The 18,550-nt window shown below is 37.1% G+C and overlaps 1 protein-coding gene across 4 annotated transcripts in view; it reads right to left on the bottom strand.

Annotated features, from left to right (window-relative positions):
• The window catches only part of ARB2A (ARB2 cotranscriptional regulator A), a 257,235-nt gene that overhangs the window by 231,475 nt on the left and 7,210 nt on the right, over positions 1 to 18,550 (bottom strand). For 3 of the 4 annotated variants that reach the window (XM_014259115.2, XM_088054485.1, XM_014259117.2), the window contains exon 2: positions 3,238 to 3,363. In XM_014259115.2, the coding sequence (XP_014114590.1) occupies positions 3,238 to 3,298 (61 nt within the window). In that variant the 5' untranslated portion in view covers positions 3,299 to 3,363. Of the gene's footprint in view, positions 1 to 3,237; positions 3,364 to 5,228; positions 5,247 to 18,550 lie in introns of those variants that run through there. The other variant, XM_088054486.1, reaches the window with a different exon arrangement.

Here is an 18,550-nt window from a genome sequence, read left to right on the forward strand (position 1 = left end):
GGCTGTGTCTTTTATTTCCCTTGTAACATTGACAAAATGTGTTTGCTGAGATGTGTAGATTTCACAGGCAGAAGAATATCCCAATATTACTAAACACAGGACACCGGTATGGGAAATCTTGTTCAAGGTTCAAAAGTTGGACTTCACTGTCTGTACATGCACTCATTTGTTTTTTATTTACCTACCTATTTATCTCTATGCTGATCTAAAAATGTCCAGAGATAGGGAAGTCACCAAAGACATAGTGATTTGTTTCAATGATTCATTACCACAATTAGAAAATAAGTTAGAAAGTAAGTGTCTAGGGTGTGCATCATGGTTTTAACAAAGTTCTCTAGCTTCAGTTTCAAATCATTGATAGCTCCTTGATTGCCTTCTTGAGGGTTCAGATTATCTGATGTACATCATCTCACTGGCATTTACCAGCTGTGTGAGCACACCAGTGTTCCTTTGATACCCAGATTTTTAAGACCTGAATCCTTCTCTCAACCACCTCCTTTAATAGCTCTCAAGAGAAAACTCCCATCCATTTTACAGCACGCCATGGTATACACATCCTTCTCAGATCAGGACTGTACAGCCTGATACAGCCTGTAGTCACTAATGCAAGTACGCTAAAATTAGCATAACCTACATTCTTTACCCTAGATTTAAGGATTTACATTTAACCAGGGGCAAACTTATAGGTACAACTTTACATGTACATGTAACTACCAAACAATTACTGCTTACACAGGTAGTAGTGTACACAATGATCTCTCATCTCCTCATTGTGTTTCACACACACAACACAGTGCTATGCTTCGAATGTATTTTCTGATTAATAATTAAAAGAAAGATCAAGAAACAATTCAGCAGGATTTCACTAAAATATATTTTCCAACTTCTTTGTTAAATGAAATTGAAGACCACACAAACGTTCTGTTCATGAGTGCTAAACTGACTTTGAACTATTATTGTTTCACAAATCAAGATACCATGTATTACCAAGGAAATACATTAAGCGTTCTAAATATATTGATTTTTACCTTTATTATTATCCAACACTGTAGTTCAAAGAAAACACTCATTTTCTTTAAGTTTCATTTGGCACTATGTTTCTATTTTTGTATTACTTAAAACCATTATTTTTATCTTTGGTACCACTATTTTTGCTTAGTCTTGTTGCCAGTAGGCTACTCACATTACCTAAGCTTAGGACTGACACATTCAACACTTTAAAATTTCTGCTGTCTAAAATGTACTGAAAATTATCTTCAACATTCCTGAGAGTTCCTTGACCTGCTCTTCTACAGCTCTTTAAGTTCACTTTATATTTATTCCAGCATCCATGACTGCTGCCAACTCTTCCTTCTGAGTGATTCCACTGGGCAAAGCTGGAGGATCAAAAGCCATCTGGTATGGCTGCAGAAAGTCAACATCTTTCCAACAAGTATCATGGTTTCTGAGTATCTCTGTGGTATTTACATGTCTATATAACACCAGATACTGAGTGGATGATTCTAAATCTAGCTTTCTGAGACACAGCTCACTTTTACATAATAGCTGTTTAATAGCAAGTTCCATGAAATTCAATTCATGCAAGAAATCGTGTGTTTGTTCTTGTGCACTGTCCTTTGAAAGTTCTGCGGAAGCTCCTTTGGTCCTCAACCAAATGATATGGAAAAATAAAAGAATTTTGTCAATGAAGTCTCCCACAACAGGATGTGAAAAGCGTGTCCTTTCCTCCTCTGTACTTTGACAAAATCAAGGTAGCAAACACTCTTCAGCACATCTTTCTCTCCTTGATGAAGAGACTAATCACACCACACACCTAAAACGTAATTTCATTTGAGTTTCCACACCTTCTTACTGTGATCTATTTGGAAATATATTTACATAAAAGTGTCACTTACTATACAACAAAATATCAACCTCCTGAATATTAAGGACCATATTATATGAAGTATATTATGCTTATTCACAGTATGTACAGCTTGTCATGATTTACAGCTTTCATCAGTCACTAAGGAAGACTGCACCTGTTCTGAGCTGTAACCACTGACATGGCCGCTCTCTTCATGTGCAACTTTTCAAATTAAAATCATCTGAAGTGTCTTACAACTTTGTGATTCCTTCCAAATCTGGTCTACCATTCTCACCCAAAATCTTGGACTTTCCAACTCAGTTTGAGATAGTTCAACAGAACTGATAAGTGAGCAATCCTGCAAGAGGCCTTCTATACAGCTAAACAGAAAATCACTCGATCACATCAATGACACTAATCCTTAATGATAATCAAATTAATGCCACATATAAAATGGGAGTTTTACTTCCAAACCTGAACTATAACTTTGTCAAAAGATACTAATTGGCCAGAACTGGCAGAAAGTTTCATCAAAGTACTACACAGATTTTCACCAAATGCTTCACAAAAAGTCAGCTGCAACTGAAGAAACACCATCTATCATCACATATACAGAACACTGCTTTCTAATAATGCTTTGATAGAAATTCAAGATGTACACTGGAGTGGCAAGCTATGTTATTTTTTCTCCTTTGAAAGACAACTTAGAATACAACTGTGTGATGCAAGCACTTCAAATTAATGTTTGGCTAACTTACTTGTAGGTCTAACCAATTTCATGTACTTCCAAAGCTGAAAGCCACTATCCAAAATATGCATTTTGGATAATACATAAATACAATAAATACATTAAGGTAATTTATTTTTTCCCCCTAAGTCATTTAGACCAGTTTATTTTTTAAAACTTACAAAGGGAACCTTATAAAACTAATATGGAAATCAATATCGTGAAAGCCTCTTCCCTTTTAGCATTTTACTCCAAGAGATTTTTAAAAGCTGTAATATGGTTGCCTAACTATAAAACAAAATCATCACACAAATTAAATCAAAACTTCCGAAAACTACGAACACAAAAACACCAGTCAACCTTCTAAAAGGACAATTATGAAACATTTAAAAGGCAATGAATAGTTTATTCCATTACTCTTTACCACATACCACTATGTTTTATATTCATCTCATGAAAATTCTGATAAATGGGCATGCCATTAGACAATAAGGATTAGCACCAATAGACACAAGATTCTCTTCTAGTATTGTAATTCCCAAGCTCTAACTCACCCCTATATCATATTATTTTCCTTTCCTTAGCAATCATGTCTGAAATGTCAAAAAAACGTAAATTTAAAAATTTTTTTTATGTAAAAAAACAAAGGCAAAAAGACTCATACCCTTTAATGCAGTAGTCTTCTCTTTTTCATCTGGACCTCCCTGCTGGATTTGAGCCATCATTTATCCAAACTATCAACAAACTTTAAAATACTGAGGTAAATGTAGATTAATATTCAAAGGACAATCTGAAAAAGAACGAGAGTTGGAAATTAATAAATTTACTAATTTCTCCTTGAATAGCTCTTGTCTGCTACTGCTTACACCACCAAAAAAAAAAAAAAATACAATAAAAAAAAAAAATCTGGGTATTATAAGCCCAAAGTCTGACCAAGTTTGGTTAAAGATTCGAATTTACAAGAATGAACAATACATCTCACTAATCCTAAAAGGACTTCTACCTAATAAATTCTAATGCAGCATCAGTAAACTACAGACCTTCTACAGAAGCGCAACACCTGCAAGTCCAAAATAGAAGGTACAAGAAAAAACAATACAATCAACAGAACTTCCTCAATCTTCATGGATTTTCTTCATCAATTAACTCCACTTTGTTGTCATTACTATACTAAATTATTTTTTTAGTAAAGCTTCATGAAACACAATTTTAAGTCACTGTGATTTCCACAATGCATTACTGATACTAAAATGTATTTGTACTGTAAATGCATTTAAATACAAAAGCTGCGTTTGTCCAGCTGCAAAACACATCTCAGTGTATTCAAGATGAGACTTTACATAAAAAATCTTTTTCCAAATTTCTCCTACTGCACAGAACACAACCCAGACATTCAAATCCACAGACTCTTTCATCTTGAGTATGACACCAAGGGAGTGAACTACCAAATCACAATTGCTTCCTCCTTCTCCATAAAAAGACTTCAGTGCATTGAATTCTTATTCCCTTCATCTTTTTTTGGTTCTTTGTTTTATCTGTCAGTCATTACCAACTTGTTTTATTCTTCTCCCTCGTGTACTTTATCATTGATGAGCTTGCATGAACTCTATCTCAATTGTAATTTGTAAAAACAGTAACAGGATTCAGCAACTGTACTACTGGCTCCCTAGCACTTAGATCCACAAGAAAGAACCCCAAAACGGTTTAACAGCAGTTCATTGTATAGACAGCAGAAAAAAAATACACTTAGCATAATAAAGACTACCTCTCCATTCTACATAGAGAAAATCTACTAAACATTTTCTTGTATATTAAAGGAGTAATACAGCAATTTAAGGGGGTGTTAGCTATTAACTAAGGTAAGAGTCTGAGGGATTGTTGTGACTTGGTTTTTTAAACTTAGAGCTCTAGAAAGTCCAATAATCCATTTTACACATTGAAACTATGGCAGACCTTGACACCTTCCTTTGTAAAGGCTGTTCAGACAAAGCTGATGGGAAACAGCAATACAGCACAAGAGTCTTTTAAAGACACAACTCCACAAAGAAAGCTCTGTTTATATTGTGTACTTCATAAATTATGACATAAAATGTGCCTCTTTTGCCTAACACTTTAGTCACCACCCATAACAAAAGCAATCACAAAAATAAGAGCAAAACTACTGAGATTTTTTTGTGCATTTTCTAGCTATAATGTTTTCAATGTAAATTTTAAAGTGACTCAAATGTTGATTCCCACAAATGGGATGGTATTAGGTATTTTCCTCAGATGCTTTCAAGCAGTACACTGAAAAAAAGACCACGAAATACAAAATCTTGTCCACCTTGTTTGTATATTTGCAGCACAAACCCACTATATTCTGCATTGTAGTACAGTCTAGTAAATTCCAGTATATTCTAGTAAAGCATATAGAAAAAAAAGTAATTTCAGTTAAAATTATTCAAAGTGCTAAAAAATGACATTGATAGTGTTTTGCAATAGCCCAGATTAAAATTACTCTAGTCATATGAAATTGAGTGGTTCTCGCTATACAACACCCTGAAAATTCATAATTTGGTAACAGTAAGTTCATGCAGTTAACAAAATACATACAAGTCCTCAAAGTTTTTTTGTTAGCAAAGGGAAGAAACATAAAATCTATCTGAACAGATTTACCTTGTAAAACAAGACCCCATTCCCTGATCAGATAAATCAATGCAGAGACCAGGAATCCTTGCCATTCTTGTCTCTGCCATGGATACCATTCTTCTTCCTTTAACAGATGAAGACCCTGCTACTGAGTAGACAACAGTTCAACTGTAAAGCTAAAAGCACCAAAATAAATAAATCCAAATTTATCTTTGAGAGAGAGAATTTACAGTTCTTTCTGATAAAAAGTAAAAACTGTTATAGCAGCCACTGGAGGGAGGACTTGATACCATAATGAGGATGGAACAAGCACCGAGTAAGTTATGCATTGTTTCTGTGAATACAGGATTTTCTGGAATCCTCTGTTTAACTTGTTTAATTAACGAAGAAATTACTTGAGAGAATTGGTTTTCTGTTCTTTGACAGAGAGGTGCCAGATTCACTACTGATGGTACAAAAATGAACAGTGGAAAATTATGAAGCTCTCTGAGTGGTTCCATATAAGTAAAGCAGAAACTGCAGTTTATTCTAGGCATTAATTTCAATCTGCAACTTATTCTGGGCATTAATTTCAAACTCCAGTGATCTTCAACTGCATATACTGACTTTACATTAATTCCTGAATACCATCAAGTTTCTTATACTAAGTACTATTTTAAATGTGTTGTTCTTATTGTTTTAATATTCTTACAATTATTCATTCATGTTGTTATTCATACAATTATTTAGATGAGTGTTTTGAAAACACCTCTGTTTTTTTTGTATTAGATACATAGGGCAGGCATACTTCCTAAAGCACAAGTTAGTATTTCACCTGAAGAAATAGATACAAATAGCAAATAAGATAAAGTATGTATCTTGTATGTATCTCGTTTATGCAGGAAAACTTAAGAATTCTGACACAAAGTATCTTATACATATTCTGCGCCTCAAACTCCATCCCCAGCAATACTTAAAATAATTTGACACAGAAATATTCTGCTTTCATGGTTTCACATGAGATGAGGAGGCTGCATTTTCATTATACCCTTGCTTATGTAATTACAGAAACTGGTGGACTCAGAAACAAATCATCAATACATTAATTTTTAAAAAATGCACACATAAGAGAACATGCACATATTTAATTTTGTTGCCTGTAAAGTAGTATTGGGAGTTTGGACTACAGATGTGATGGCGTAACAGTCTTATTTTTTAAATCAAAAAACACCATATCATATCCATCCATATGGTACACATATACAGATTTCAACATACTTAAAATACCCTTCATTGTGCAGATGCAGCCAGCAGTGTGACAAAAACCACAGTATAATATTTTGCCCAAAATTAGGAATACCTGAAGTTAAGTCAATATTACAAATATTCCAAATAAAGGCTATAAATTATTGTAGTGTTAACAACAAGAAGAAATACGAAAACACACAAGTATCTTCAAACAGCACAAGTCCTTCAAGCTTATGTGCGTACAACATGAAGACATGTTATCAGAACACTTCCTTGTATTGCACTCCTTTATTAGAATATAATAGAATGCAAGTCTTATTCTTTGTAAATTGACATCCCAAGCAAACCAGGAACAAGTATGGGTTAGAGTTTTATAATGTGGCTGGTGACTTATTAAGATCCAATTTTTCTTCAAAGAGATGGCTGGATTACAATTTGCCTTGAGTCCCTTGTTGGTATTGGCTCAACAAAGCAAAAAAACGCAATAATTTATCTTAGCAGTATTTTCTGTCTAATTAGATTTTATCTTTTCCCACTTTCAGGGCACTACAGATGGCATCAATAACAACTGCATCAATTAAGGTAGCACTTCACTTTACCTCACTTAAAAGACAGTATTTTTAAGTGCTTATTGGTTTACTCAACTTCAGTTCTAAAAGGCTATTATTTCCAGTCCGCTTTAGACTAAATGGCTTTGAAAATGTCTACCTCTAGTAAAAGAAGTTTCAGAGACAGAATCTTACGCTCAGTTCTGATGGTGTTAATAAGCACCTACAGCATCTCCATGTTAAACGCAGCATCTCCATCTTAGTGATCAGAAATTTAGGATCAGAGGATCTGCTTAGTAGTGTATGCCTCTTGCCATTAATTATCTTTAAAGCCTGTCCCACTCTGCTGAAGTCAAAATGGCTTTTCTCCCACATTTAACACAGACTTTCTAAGACTTATTGGAATTTCAAGAAAATTTACCTAGTTGTTCAGAGCATGCTCCAGACCACTGCAAAAGGCAGGGGAAACATGAACAGGAAGGGGATTAATAAATGTTAGAAGGGCAAATGTAACCACTTAGTGATCCTAAAGTCCCTGAATCCCAGTAGATCTTTGTACTCTACCAAATGGTAGTAGAACTTACTGACAAAGTACATGACTGCAGTCAGTATTAAAGTTTGATATATTTGCACAGTAACCACCTTCCTGGTTTATTTACCCCGTAAGTTCAAACAACAGATGATTAGGAGCCACATGCATTAGCAATATGTGTCAGCAACTCAACTATTTACACCAAGCAGAGTTAACACAGCTCCACAAACTGGGATTTTAATGGTTTTGGTTTAACTTCCTTGAAATGCTGGAAATTACCTTCATAAACATATCCATATTAACACAAGTAAAAAAAACATGTCAAAATAACTGAAAAAGAGGCAGCACAACCTCAACATAGCCTCTGAGATGTTGACATTATAATGGTATATCAACCAAACACAAGGTTCAAAATTACCGTCTGCAGCAACAACAGCCTTGAGTATTTGTACGGGTTTTCTCTGGGAGAGAGTAAGTTTTCTCTGTAGTAGCTCATAGGGTTTGGATTTGTGCTGAAAGCAGCATCATTAACACTGCTGAACAGTGTTCACACAGCATCAAGGGCTCTCCTGCTTCCATGTGCTGCCCTGCCAGTAGGCAGGCACGGGTGCCCAAGAAGCTGGGAGGGGACACAGCCAGGACAGCTGAAACCAGCTAACTACATGATAACACATTCAGCAATAGAAACTCAGAAAAGAAGAAACAGGGAATGTGTGGAATGATGGTGTTTGTCTTCCCAAGTTACCATTACACATGATGAAGCTGTGCCTTCCTGAGGATGGCTGAATATCTGCAATTCTTTATTTTGCTTTGCTGGTGTGCATAGCTTTTACTTTCCCTATAAAACTGTCTTTATCCCAATCCATAAGTTTTCTCACTTCTACACTTTGAGTTCTTTGCCCCATCCACTGTTTGGAGAGTGAAAGAGTAGCCAGAGGAAGGACTTGTCCACCTATTGTGGATAATTCTACAATACTACAATGCAGTACTTTCTTAAATATGCAAACTATCAATAATTAGGTGTACAGGACCCTACTTACGTTGAGGTAGAAAGACAGTTATTTAGTGAATCAGGCCATCAATTCTAGGGACAGAAAAAGTGACCCTGCAGTGAAGGCAGGAGAATGCTGCCCAGAGAATCCTGTTCAGAGAAGGAATTTGCAGGTGACTTTAACCCAACACCTGAAAGACAAAATGTTTGCAGAGAACCTCGTTTTGTATATTTCTCACTTGCCAGGCAGGAAATTCAGCCTGGATTCCTGTTTTAAGAATTTCAAAGAACCTTTTTTAGCTTTCCCAACCTCAGCACCTGAGATGAATGTACACCAGTGAGTAAGACATTCATTTCAAGATGCCTTCACCATCACCTCCCTCTAAAAGGCCAGAGAGAATCCTTCACAAACAGCAGATGTGAGGGGAAAATCCAAAGAATCAGTGTTTATGAAGAACTAACATCTCGCAACTGAAGTGTCAGGAAAAGGCCATATAACTTGTAATAACACTACAATTAGTGGGTGATTTACTTTCCATTATTTCCTGGGCTTGTATCTCAGCTGATGAGGACAGAAAAAAACAAACACTGAGGCAATAAAACTTGTGGCAAACAGCTGAGTGAAATGCTCCTTATTTACAGAATCAGCTTTTCCAGGCAGTGTACATTATGACAAGTTACAAGGACTTGGTAGGACATTACTTCATAATATAGCTGAAATTGCCCTGTGATAGTTTATAAAAAAATGGGTTTGGATGAGATTAAGATGTTTGTACTTTGTACTATTAATTTTAATAGGATTTTGACTTGAAAGATGGAGTGGAGAAGACTGACTCTCAATAGCCTCATTTCTGCACATACTAAGTAGTTACAGGACAAAGCCAGAATTTTTTATTTTTTATTTAATATCATCTTTTCTCAAGCAATCCCATGAGTCAGCTGGTAGAGAAATATGCCTCTGAACAGAGAAAAACTTGAAGACTATTAAAAGAGCCTTCTCTTAAAAGAGACACCAAAGTAATTTTCCAGAGTGTCATAGAAGAAAGAGAGAGAAACTGGAAAACTCTAGGGAAATGGTTTCTGCTTAGGCCACCATCAAAAGCTGCTAAAAAACCCTAGGCATATGCCTATGTGTCCAGTACTTTAAAATCCCTTTTTCCCCCTTTCCTCCTTTGCTCTTCAGTAACAGCATAACTTTTCGAAGGACTGTCTGCCATGAACTGAAGACTCCTTAAAAGAACACATACAAATCAGATGGAAATGCAGTGAATCCAGGTCTGTAGCCCAGATCTTTATAAACAGCACGGTATTTCTGATTCTGCTTCAGACTGCGTGCTGAGAGGTGCACAAAAGGGAGACTAACAAAAGGTAAGAGGTGCATTCAGTTTTCTACAACATGTTTCTTCAAAAATCTTCTGGAATGTGCACATGCAAATATATATCACTACCTCACCTGACTACTCTGCATCTGCAAATACTGCAGATGACACAAAAATATACAAAACAGATGGACGCTATGCAGAATCAAATCATACACAACTGAAAAGAGCATGCAGGGCTACTGCATCAGTTCATCATCAAGTCACCTTATTTTAGAATCAGACTAAAAAGCCCAAATCCCAATCATGTACATACCTCTTATTTGAGGCAATGTCTGCCTCAAGAAATCTGCCTTACAGCTCTTCCCACAGCTTTTCTCCCTGTAGAACACTTGCTTCTTCAGTGTTTATGATTTGTGCAAGCTTTAATAATATAGCATCTCAACTGTCTTTGCTCTGCCCATGCCTGAGAGGCAGCACATGCTATATGGCCAGCTGAACCAAGTACAGCTGTACCAAGCTTAATTTCAACTACCCGCCAAGCAAAGCAAATAGCCCTGTGAAATAACTGCAGTCCTCAGATTTGCTTCTGGTGGATTGCCATAAAGTAGCACTACTACATATATACATATATTATATAAAATGTGAATAATATAAATACATTATTCCTTTTAGCTCAATACTTAAATAAATGTGGTATTTTTATTCTGACTGTGTCAAATTTGCATTTTTTTAATTTTTTTCACATCAGTACATCTTTTCATGAAACATTAAAAAGAATAAAAAATTAAAAAAGAAAAAAAGTAAATTTTGTTTTATTTACTGGTTCAGCTTTAAAAACTGAAAATCAAATATTTATATTAAAAAAAAATTCCATCAAGTGCCAGTCAGCAATTGTAACCACACTTCTTTATACAGTTTGCTACTGCCTAATCTACAATCTTGCTATCTCTGCCTGCAGCCAAGACTGACAAAAGGTTGTAACCACAGCATCACAGAGTAGTCCAGGCTGAAAAAGATCTTGTGAAATTATCTAGTCTCCAACCTTCTCTTGGACCTTATTTCACTAGGTTTTAACAGGGCCTTGGATCAAGTAAGCTGTGGTGCTGCCAAGATGAGCCTTAAATATTTCCAGTGAGGGAGATTCCACCATGCTTTTCAGAAACTTCAGTGTTTAGTTATTTCTAACAGATTTCCTTTTTCCTATACTGAGATGAAATTTCTGCTCTCACTTTTCATCCTTCTGAGCAGAAAACAGCTTCTCTTTCACAACTATCTTTCTGTGTGCTGGATGATTGATGAAACTTCTCCAAATTGTCTCTCCACTGAGGTACTGAACATGTACACAGGAAGGCAGTGAAGCTGAGGAAGGGTCTGGAGCACAAGTATTATGAGTGTTGCCTAAGGGAGCTGGGCATGTTTAGTGTGGAGAAAAGAAGGCTTGGGAAGACCCTCCTGCTCCCTACAACAAAGTGGGAGCTGGTCTTTTCTCACAAATAAGAGAAAATAGCCTCAAGATGCATAAAGGGATCCACAAAGGGAGGTTTAGATCAGGTATTAGAAAAATTTCTCTGGAAGAGCTATCAAGCACTGGAACAGGCTGCCTGGGGTAGTGGTGGAATCACCATCCCTGGAGAGATTTACAGTATGTGCGGATGTGGCACTTAGAAACCTTATTTCTGGCAGAACTTGGCAGAGCTGGGTTAACAGTTAAACTGGGAAGATGTCTTTTCCAACCTGAACAACCTCCTTGAACTTTTCTCCAAATGTTGAGTTGTCATGCTAATCATCCTTCTAACATACAAATCATCCTGGTGGCCATCTGCTGGACTTTCTCCCAGTTCTTCATCAATATCTCTCTTGAACTCAGGGGACAAACCAGACACAACACCCTAGCACATCTCTTACCAATACCCAGTCATCAATTTGACTTCATTACCACAAGGGCACATTGTTCAACTTGCCATCCAGCAGCACCCCCAGCTTCTTTTAAGCACAACATCCCAGACAGTCATACTACAGTCTGCCTTCTATTTGGGAATTATACCATTGTCACTGCACAACTTTACACGTATCTTTATTAAATGTTATGCAATTCCTCCTGGCATAGTCTTCCTACATGACTGATAACTGTTGCCCACAAATACAGATGATAATTATGACAGTGAATCTGGCCATTTCATTTGCACCTTTGATTTGAAAGCCAGAAGTAAAAAATGTGGAGCAAGTGCTCTCTTTTTATTCTCAATCATTTTGCCATACATATTCATAGCTTTTACTATAAAGCAAAGTCCTTGAAAAAAATAAATTCTACTTATTTGATTAACTACTTCAATAAGGCTAAACAGATGCATCCATAGGACTGGTTTAGCTTTAAGCCTAAATACTCTGTCCTAGCAGTAACCACTAAAAGACATGAGCTAAAGAAACTTCAGTTATTCTAAACCAACATTGCAAAATTCTTTGTCCATTTTGTTGAAAGCACTGCATTTCCTACTAGTTTGAAGGAATCCCTATTAAGGAGAAAAACTGTCTTTAATTTTGTGCAGAATGTGATTGAGCAGAGATCAGTCAAGTACTGCCAAATGCAAAGGTAAAGATAAAAGCAGGAGGAGAAGGACATGGGGACATACAACCTAGTTTAGCAAAAAAAAATCATTAAAAATTCCTAATTTTTTCTTGGAAGGTTCAAGCCAGACAGTCCCTCAAAATCAACCATGTCCACTTAAAACAGAGGTCTTTTATTTTCTTCATCTACCAGTCTCTAAGACCAATAACTTATGTTTTACTACAGCGGTTCTTACAGAAAGGCATCCATGGCAAAATTCAAATTATTAAGAGCTTAACAGTCCATCACTTGCTGTGATGTCTGAAAGGCTAGTCAATGTCCTTTGTACTTTATTTCCAGTTTGACTTACTTTGGCTTCAGGCTTCAGACACTAAGTTTGCTACACCTTTGTATGTTAAGTTTTCTTTCTATTTTACATGATTAGACACCACAGCCAAGTCCTACCTCTTCTGGGAAACTAAACAAGCTTAACAGAGTCTCTTTCTATGAAATTTTGGTTGTAACCTAAAGTAATTTTTTTTTCCAGTTTCTCTGTTCCATTCAATTTTCTAAATCCCCGTTTATTGCTGTTAAACATAACTGAGTGATTTGAATAGTGTGGTAGCTGAAAAACGTAACAGCTACAAAACTGTTTATAGATAAACAAACTGTAGTTACAGGAAAAGAGTACATAATCCATTAAAATTGTTTTACTTCCCTGTCACCTTATGATCAGATGGATAATGTCTAACCCTAAAATGCCATGAACAACATACATGTTTACTAAGGACTGTCTGTGTTAAAATTGTTTACATTAACCTCTACAGCAGCGGATCATATTTATTCCCAAGACAAAAACTAATACAAGAAAAGCAGAGATACAGATTAAACAGTGTGCTGAATGGGAAAAATACAAAACAGCATCAGCCCCATTGGGCACAACATACTCTTGAAAACCATGTTATAGTCAATATAAACGTTTTCTCAAACAACTGACCACTGTCAAAATATGTGCTGAAATAACACTAGCCATAAAGTGCCATTGTGTAAACAATAATTCTTTTTTTCTGTAAATAAATGGATGCTGTACAGAGCACTACATGGTCACATTAGCAGTATACACACAGGACAAAATGAATATTCAAAGGAAAGTACTAAATCAACTACAGAACACCAAGCAAAAATATGCTGCAAACATCTACACAATAAAGTCGCTAGCCCTTTAATACTTTACATTTTTAACCTACTTCAAAATGAAAGTGGAAGAAACATTTCAGTTACAACAGCTTAAAAAGGTAACATAGGCCAAAGAAGCAAAAACGGTCTGTGCTAAATTCCTTGTTCTGGAGAAGAAGGAAAAAAAGGAAAAAAAAATCTTAGATAAACGAAAATTTTGAGACTCGCCATGTTTTGTTACTAAATTTTACTGTATAAAAGAAGGGGGAAAACAAATGGAAAATCATTTGACAATAATACCAATTACCCTATACCAAACAGCAATAAAACCCCAAATCTTGTGAATAAAAGAACAGCAATGCTAGACAAAACACATGTTCCTTGATGTATGTGAAGTTTAGCAGACTTTGTAGAAATTTGGAAGGTGGATCATAAAATCTGATGAAGACTAAAAAAAAACTGGGGAAAGGAAGAGAAGACAGAACACTGTCCTCAGAGACAATCAAAACTAACAGAACCAAAAAACATAAGCAGAACAGATAATTATTTGAACTAAAGACTCAAGTGCTTTAAAATCAAGGCCAGAATAGCATAGAAATACTAATTTTATATTTTTGGTAAAATATGCCTTAACTAGCCAGGTGTTTAATTACCTCAAGGATGAGGTACAAACTAAATGGAGAGCAACTACCTACTTATGTTGATATGTAAAAATTACACTGCTTCAAAATATTCCTTACTCCTGCAAGAATCAGCTGGAGCAAATTGCTCCCCTCCAATGAATACACTTTTTCTGTTACCGTCTCTGAAACTTCACAAAACATGTTATTTCAAGCTGATACAGCTTGGAAAGGGAAACACACAAAATTTAGACAGAAGTAGGAAATATTTTCTAGACGACATACCTATATACCCAGACTATACATAATGTTTCCCAATAATGAGATCTGAAGAAAACAAAGCAATGAAGATCCCTTCAATGACATCCTGCCTTAGGAAAAGCATTGCCTGTAGGTGGAGGGACATCATCCTTTTCCTCTACTCTGCATTTCTAAACACACTTGGAATAATGTGACTGTTCCAGATGTTCCATGTGCAACACAGACGCAGACAAACTGGAGAAGACCAGCAAAGAGCTGCAAAAATGGTTAAGGGCTTGGAGCATCTGGTATCTGAGCAAAGGCTGAGAGAGACAGGACTACTCAGCAGGGAGAAAAGCCAGGGTGGAGCGAAAGAAGAATAATCAATATATATATTAAGTGCCAGAGGGGACAAAAGACAACTGAGCTAGTCTTCCCATTGTTGTCCAGTGACAAGACAAAATACAATGGGGACAAAGTGGACTAAACATGAGGAAAAACTTCCTTACACTAATGGGGCTCAAACACTGGAGCAGGCACCCAGACAAGTGTCAGAGACTGAAATACTGTAGTTTATGGCTTAAACATTTTTATGAAGGATTTTTGTCCATTAAAACTGTGTAGTGAAGCTGTATCAACAAAGTTGCACCAAAGACCACTATACCCTGAATGGGGCCCCTGGACTGTAAGTTAATTTAAGATAAAAATTATGCTATTTTTATGTCTCAGCTGGGGGAGAAGAATACTTCCACAGGAGGATGAAGCCCAGCAGCTGTCTTATCTACTGAGACCAGGTTTGTAGAGACACCCCCACTCCACCAAAGAGGGAAGGAGGCAGTTTCAGGTGCATGGCGAAAAGCCTCTAGTCAGAGCCAACAACACCCATCCTCCACTACTCAAACTGGTTCAGCCAGGCAAGCCACACCTATGGGACATTCATGTCACGGGCCACTGAGGGGCTGTCGTGGTCCATTAAAGGTCCCCTGAACACTTCCCCAGACCCTTCACCAGAGCACTGCATGTGATGTAAAATCATACAACTGATCCACAGTTCTGCAAGGGACAGTGTCAAACTTGCCCCCTCAGGGGAAGTACCTGGGGGTTCCCACCTGGCCCAAACATTTATTAGTCCATAGGATTCCATTCTTTGTTGGTGGGGAACCCCCCACCACCTAGAAGAACAGAGGATCAATGAGGCATCATCAAGATCACAGAGGGGTAATATGCTTCTACTTGATGTGTCTCCTCTGTCACTCTTTCTGTCCTTCCACCCCCCACCTCTTTCTATTTCTTTCTCTTTGCCTCTTTTACTGTTAAATAAAACATACCAATTTTTGGTATCAACATTTAACCTCATTTGGTTCTAATCTTGTTCCAGAGAATATTCAAACCTTCACAATTCTATCCATAATCCACAGAGAGCTTACTTTGCTCCTCTGTCATTAGAGTTGATTGTAAAAACAGGTTACAGAATCTCTGTCCTTGGAGACACTCAAAACTTATTAAACACTACCACAAGTAATATGTTCTAGCTAATCCTTCTCTGAGCACTGGGATTGGACTACGTCATTTCCAGAGGTCCCTGCCAATGTCAACAACTTTACCATTCTGCAAGGTAAGAAAAAGCAAAAATGCACACCAAATTAATATCCAGAAAATGTGTATGTGTGTGTGTGTGCACACATACATTAACAAGTTAGTTACCTCCCACAGCAGCAATGACCACACAAGGGATATAAGAATCATTATGAGAAGTGTCTGGTTGAGCAAGAATTAAGAGCTCGTGGTCTCAGGGGACTTAGTTTTGTATTCTCAGGAATTCCTTTCTGATTCTGAGTCAATCTGCAGGAAAAAGCCAAAATCTGTGCCTTCCTCACCCAAAGACACACTTCCAAAACAGTGTCTACAGGTACCAGGAAACACCAAAATTAAGACTGCACAAAAATTTCAGCACCTGTGCACCAAAAGTCCAGTCTCATACAAAAAACAACGTGGAAAACATAAAGGGGAAAAAAGTGATCTCTATTCTCAACTACTTCTCTACAGCAGTGTCATGTTTATCTAAGCTTATATTCAATACAGTCTTGGCAAGCTCCTTTGGGCACCATCCTACCCCTCTGTAAACCTCCACAGGTTGCAGAGGTACACCTTTGACCAGCAGCAGGTTCATCCTGGAGTTGGCTGGCACTGGGTCTACTGGACATGTGGGAAGCTTTTGCAGCTTCTCACAAAAGCCACACCTGCAGAACCCTGCTGCTAAAACCTTGTCACACAAACCCAATACAGAAGGCATAATCATTTCTAGTTTTTTTCGACGGCACTTCGGCCGTTGTCGATGCACTGAATGAAGATACTCAATAAGGAGCCACTCAGTATTCTGTTTAACCTTCTTGAGTTTTATGTACAACCCTCACATGTCTCCTAACCTCAATTCCTCCTCTCCCACACGTAAGTGCATTTCAATCATCTCTCCTACTTCTCTCACAAGCTCACTGTCTTTTGTTTGGCCTCACATTCTATCCTGAGAGCTTCTAGTGCTATTCCATTCCCTCCCCCATCTTCATTTGTATTTTCATTTCAAGAGCTTTAACAGAGACACTGCCAAATCAACTCCTTGTTCCCAATTTCCCTTAGTCCACACCGCTCCAGTCTCCTGGTTTCATTCATCCTGCCATTACAGGATGAATATGGAAATGACAAAGCCAATTGAGAGTCTTCCTCAGACCACACTCCCTCTTGTCCCCTGACAGTGGACATCCTCACCACAGCCCTGCAGCAGAACTAGCACAGTCAGCTGTTCTGTGGTGCTGGCAGGCATGCCCAACCAACAAGGAGAGCACAGCATGTCTTGTACAGGTGGAATTGCTGGAGATTCTTACACACTGACACTGAGGCTGATACCTGACACAAAAGTAGACTGGTACCAAGTATCCTCTTTCTAATCCAAAACACCGAAGCACAGCAACACAGCACCATGTATATGGTAAGGTATAGCTTGTTTAGATCTGTATATACCTTTGGAGGTCAACTGAAAGGCGTTACCAGAATCCGCTGCTTAGGCACTTGTCAAGTTTTGAAGATGTGTGATAGCAGTGATTCCACGACTTCTCTGGGCCCCACTCCCATGGTTGACTGCCCTCACAGTATATTTTTGGGGGGAGGTATATCTACCACCATTTCTCATAAAGTAAAAGATTAAAAGTTATTTATCTGCTGTCCTGACCGTGAAAAATAAATGCAATTTAGAGCAACCAACCAAAGAAAAAATACTACGTTATCTACACCATGTTCCTCTATTAGAAAGCTAGATAGTTTAATATACCCACAGAAATAAAGCTTTCTGATGTCACTGTTAGTAGAAATCTCTAAAGATCATGATTCTCTGGAATTTTTTAACAGTGTTCTTAAAAACATTGCCTCTGGACATCGCTGGGAATGCAAAAATCAGAGCTTCTCAAAATGAACACACTGAAAAATTCAGTGTCTGAAACAAATCAGGTAATAGTTTTATCTTTCATCTCAAGAAAATAGGGGTATGGGTGGACATACTTACAGACTTGTACTTTCCATCTCAGTATATTTCTATTTCCTCATTTCTCCTTTAACCAACCACTTCAAATTGGCAAAAATTCAAGCTTCTGGGTTTTTTGGTGTAGTCCTCTTGCAATTATTCCTTAGGGAGTTACCCTAATTTTTATGACTACTTAAATACTCACCAGAAAGAAAGACAAGGATAATAGAACTAACAGAACAGAGAATTAAAAGACAAAAAATTTAAAAAAAATCTTTAATTGCCCAGAGAATTATGCTGGAAAGATAATGAACAAGAACTTAGAGCTCTCCTGCAGGAATGTACATGCAACCTATTTGATATTAGTGAAGTTAATAGGATGATTCACATGAATGTAATGCTACAATTCAAGAGATATAACCTATTTAGAAAGAGCAACAACAGAGAACAAATGGTTCTATGTGCCAAAAATGTCACTGTCTGTTTCTGAGTCACTGACAATAAAAAATCATGTCTTAATAAAGAAAGTACAAGTCAGGATACTAGCTGGGGTTTGCTACAGATACGAAATCTCACACAGCAAGATGGTTAAGCACGTATTGCTTCTTGATGGAAATAAAAGTTTCATTATCACAGT

The sequence above is a fragment of the Pseudopodoces humilis genome, chromosome 4, assembly GCF_049639895.1.
Source record: "Pseudopodoces humilis isolate 2021_Gansu_Grassland_sample_001 chromosome 4, ASM4963989v1, whole genome shotgun sequence".
Classification (NCBI taxonomy): Eukaryota; Metazoa; Chordata; class Aves; order Passeriformes; family Paridae; genus Pseudopodoces; species Pseudopodoces humilis.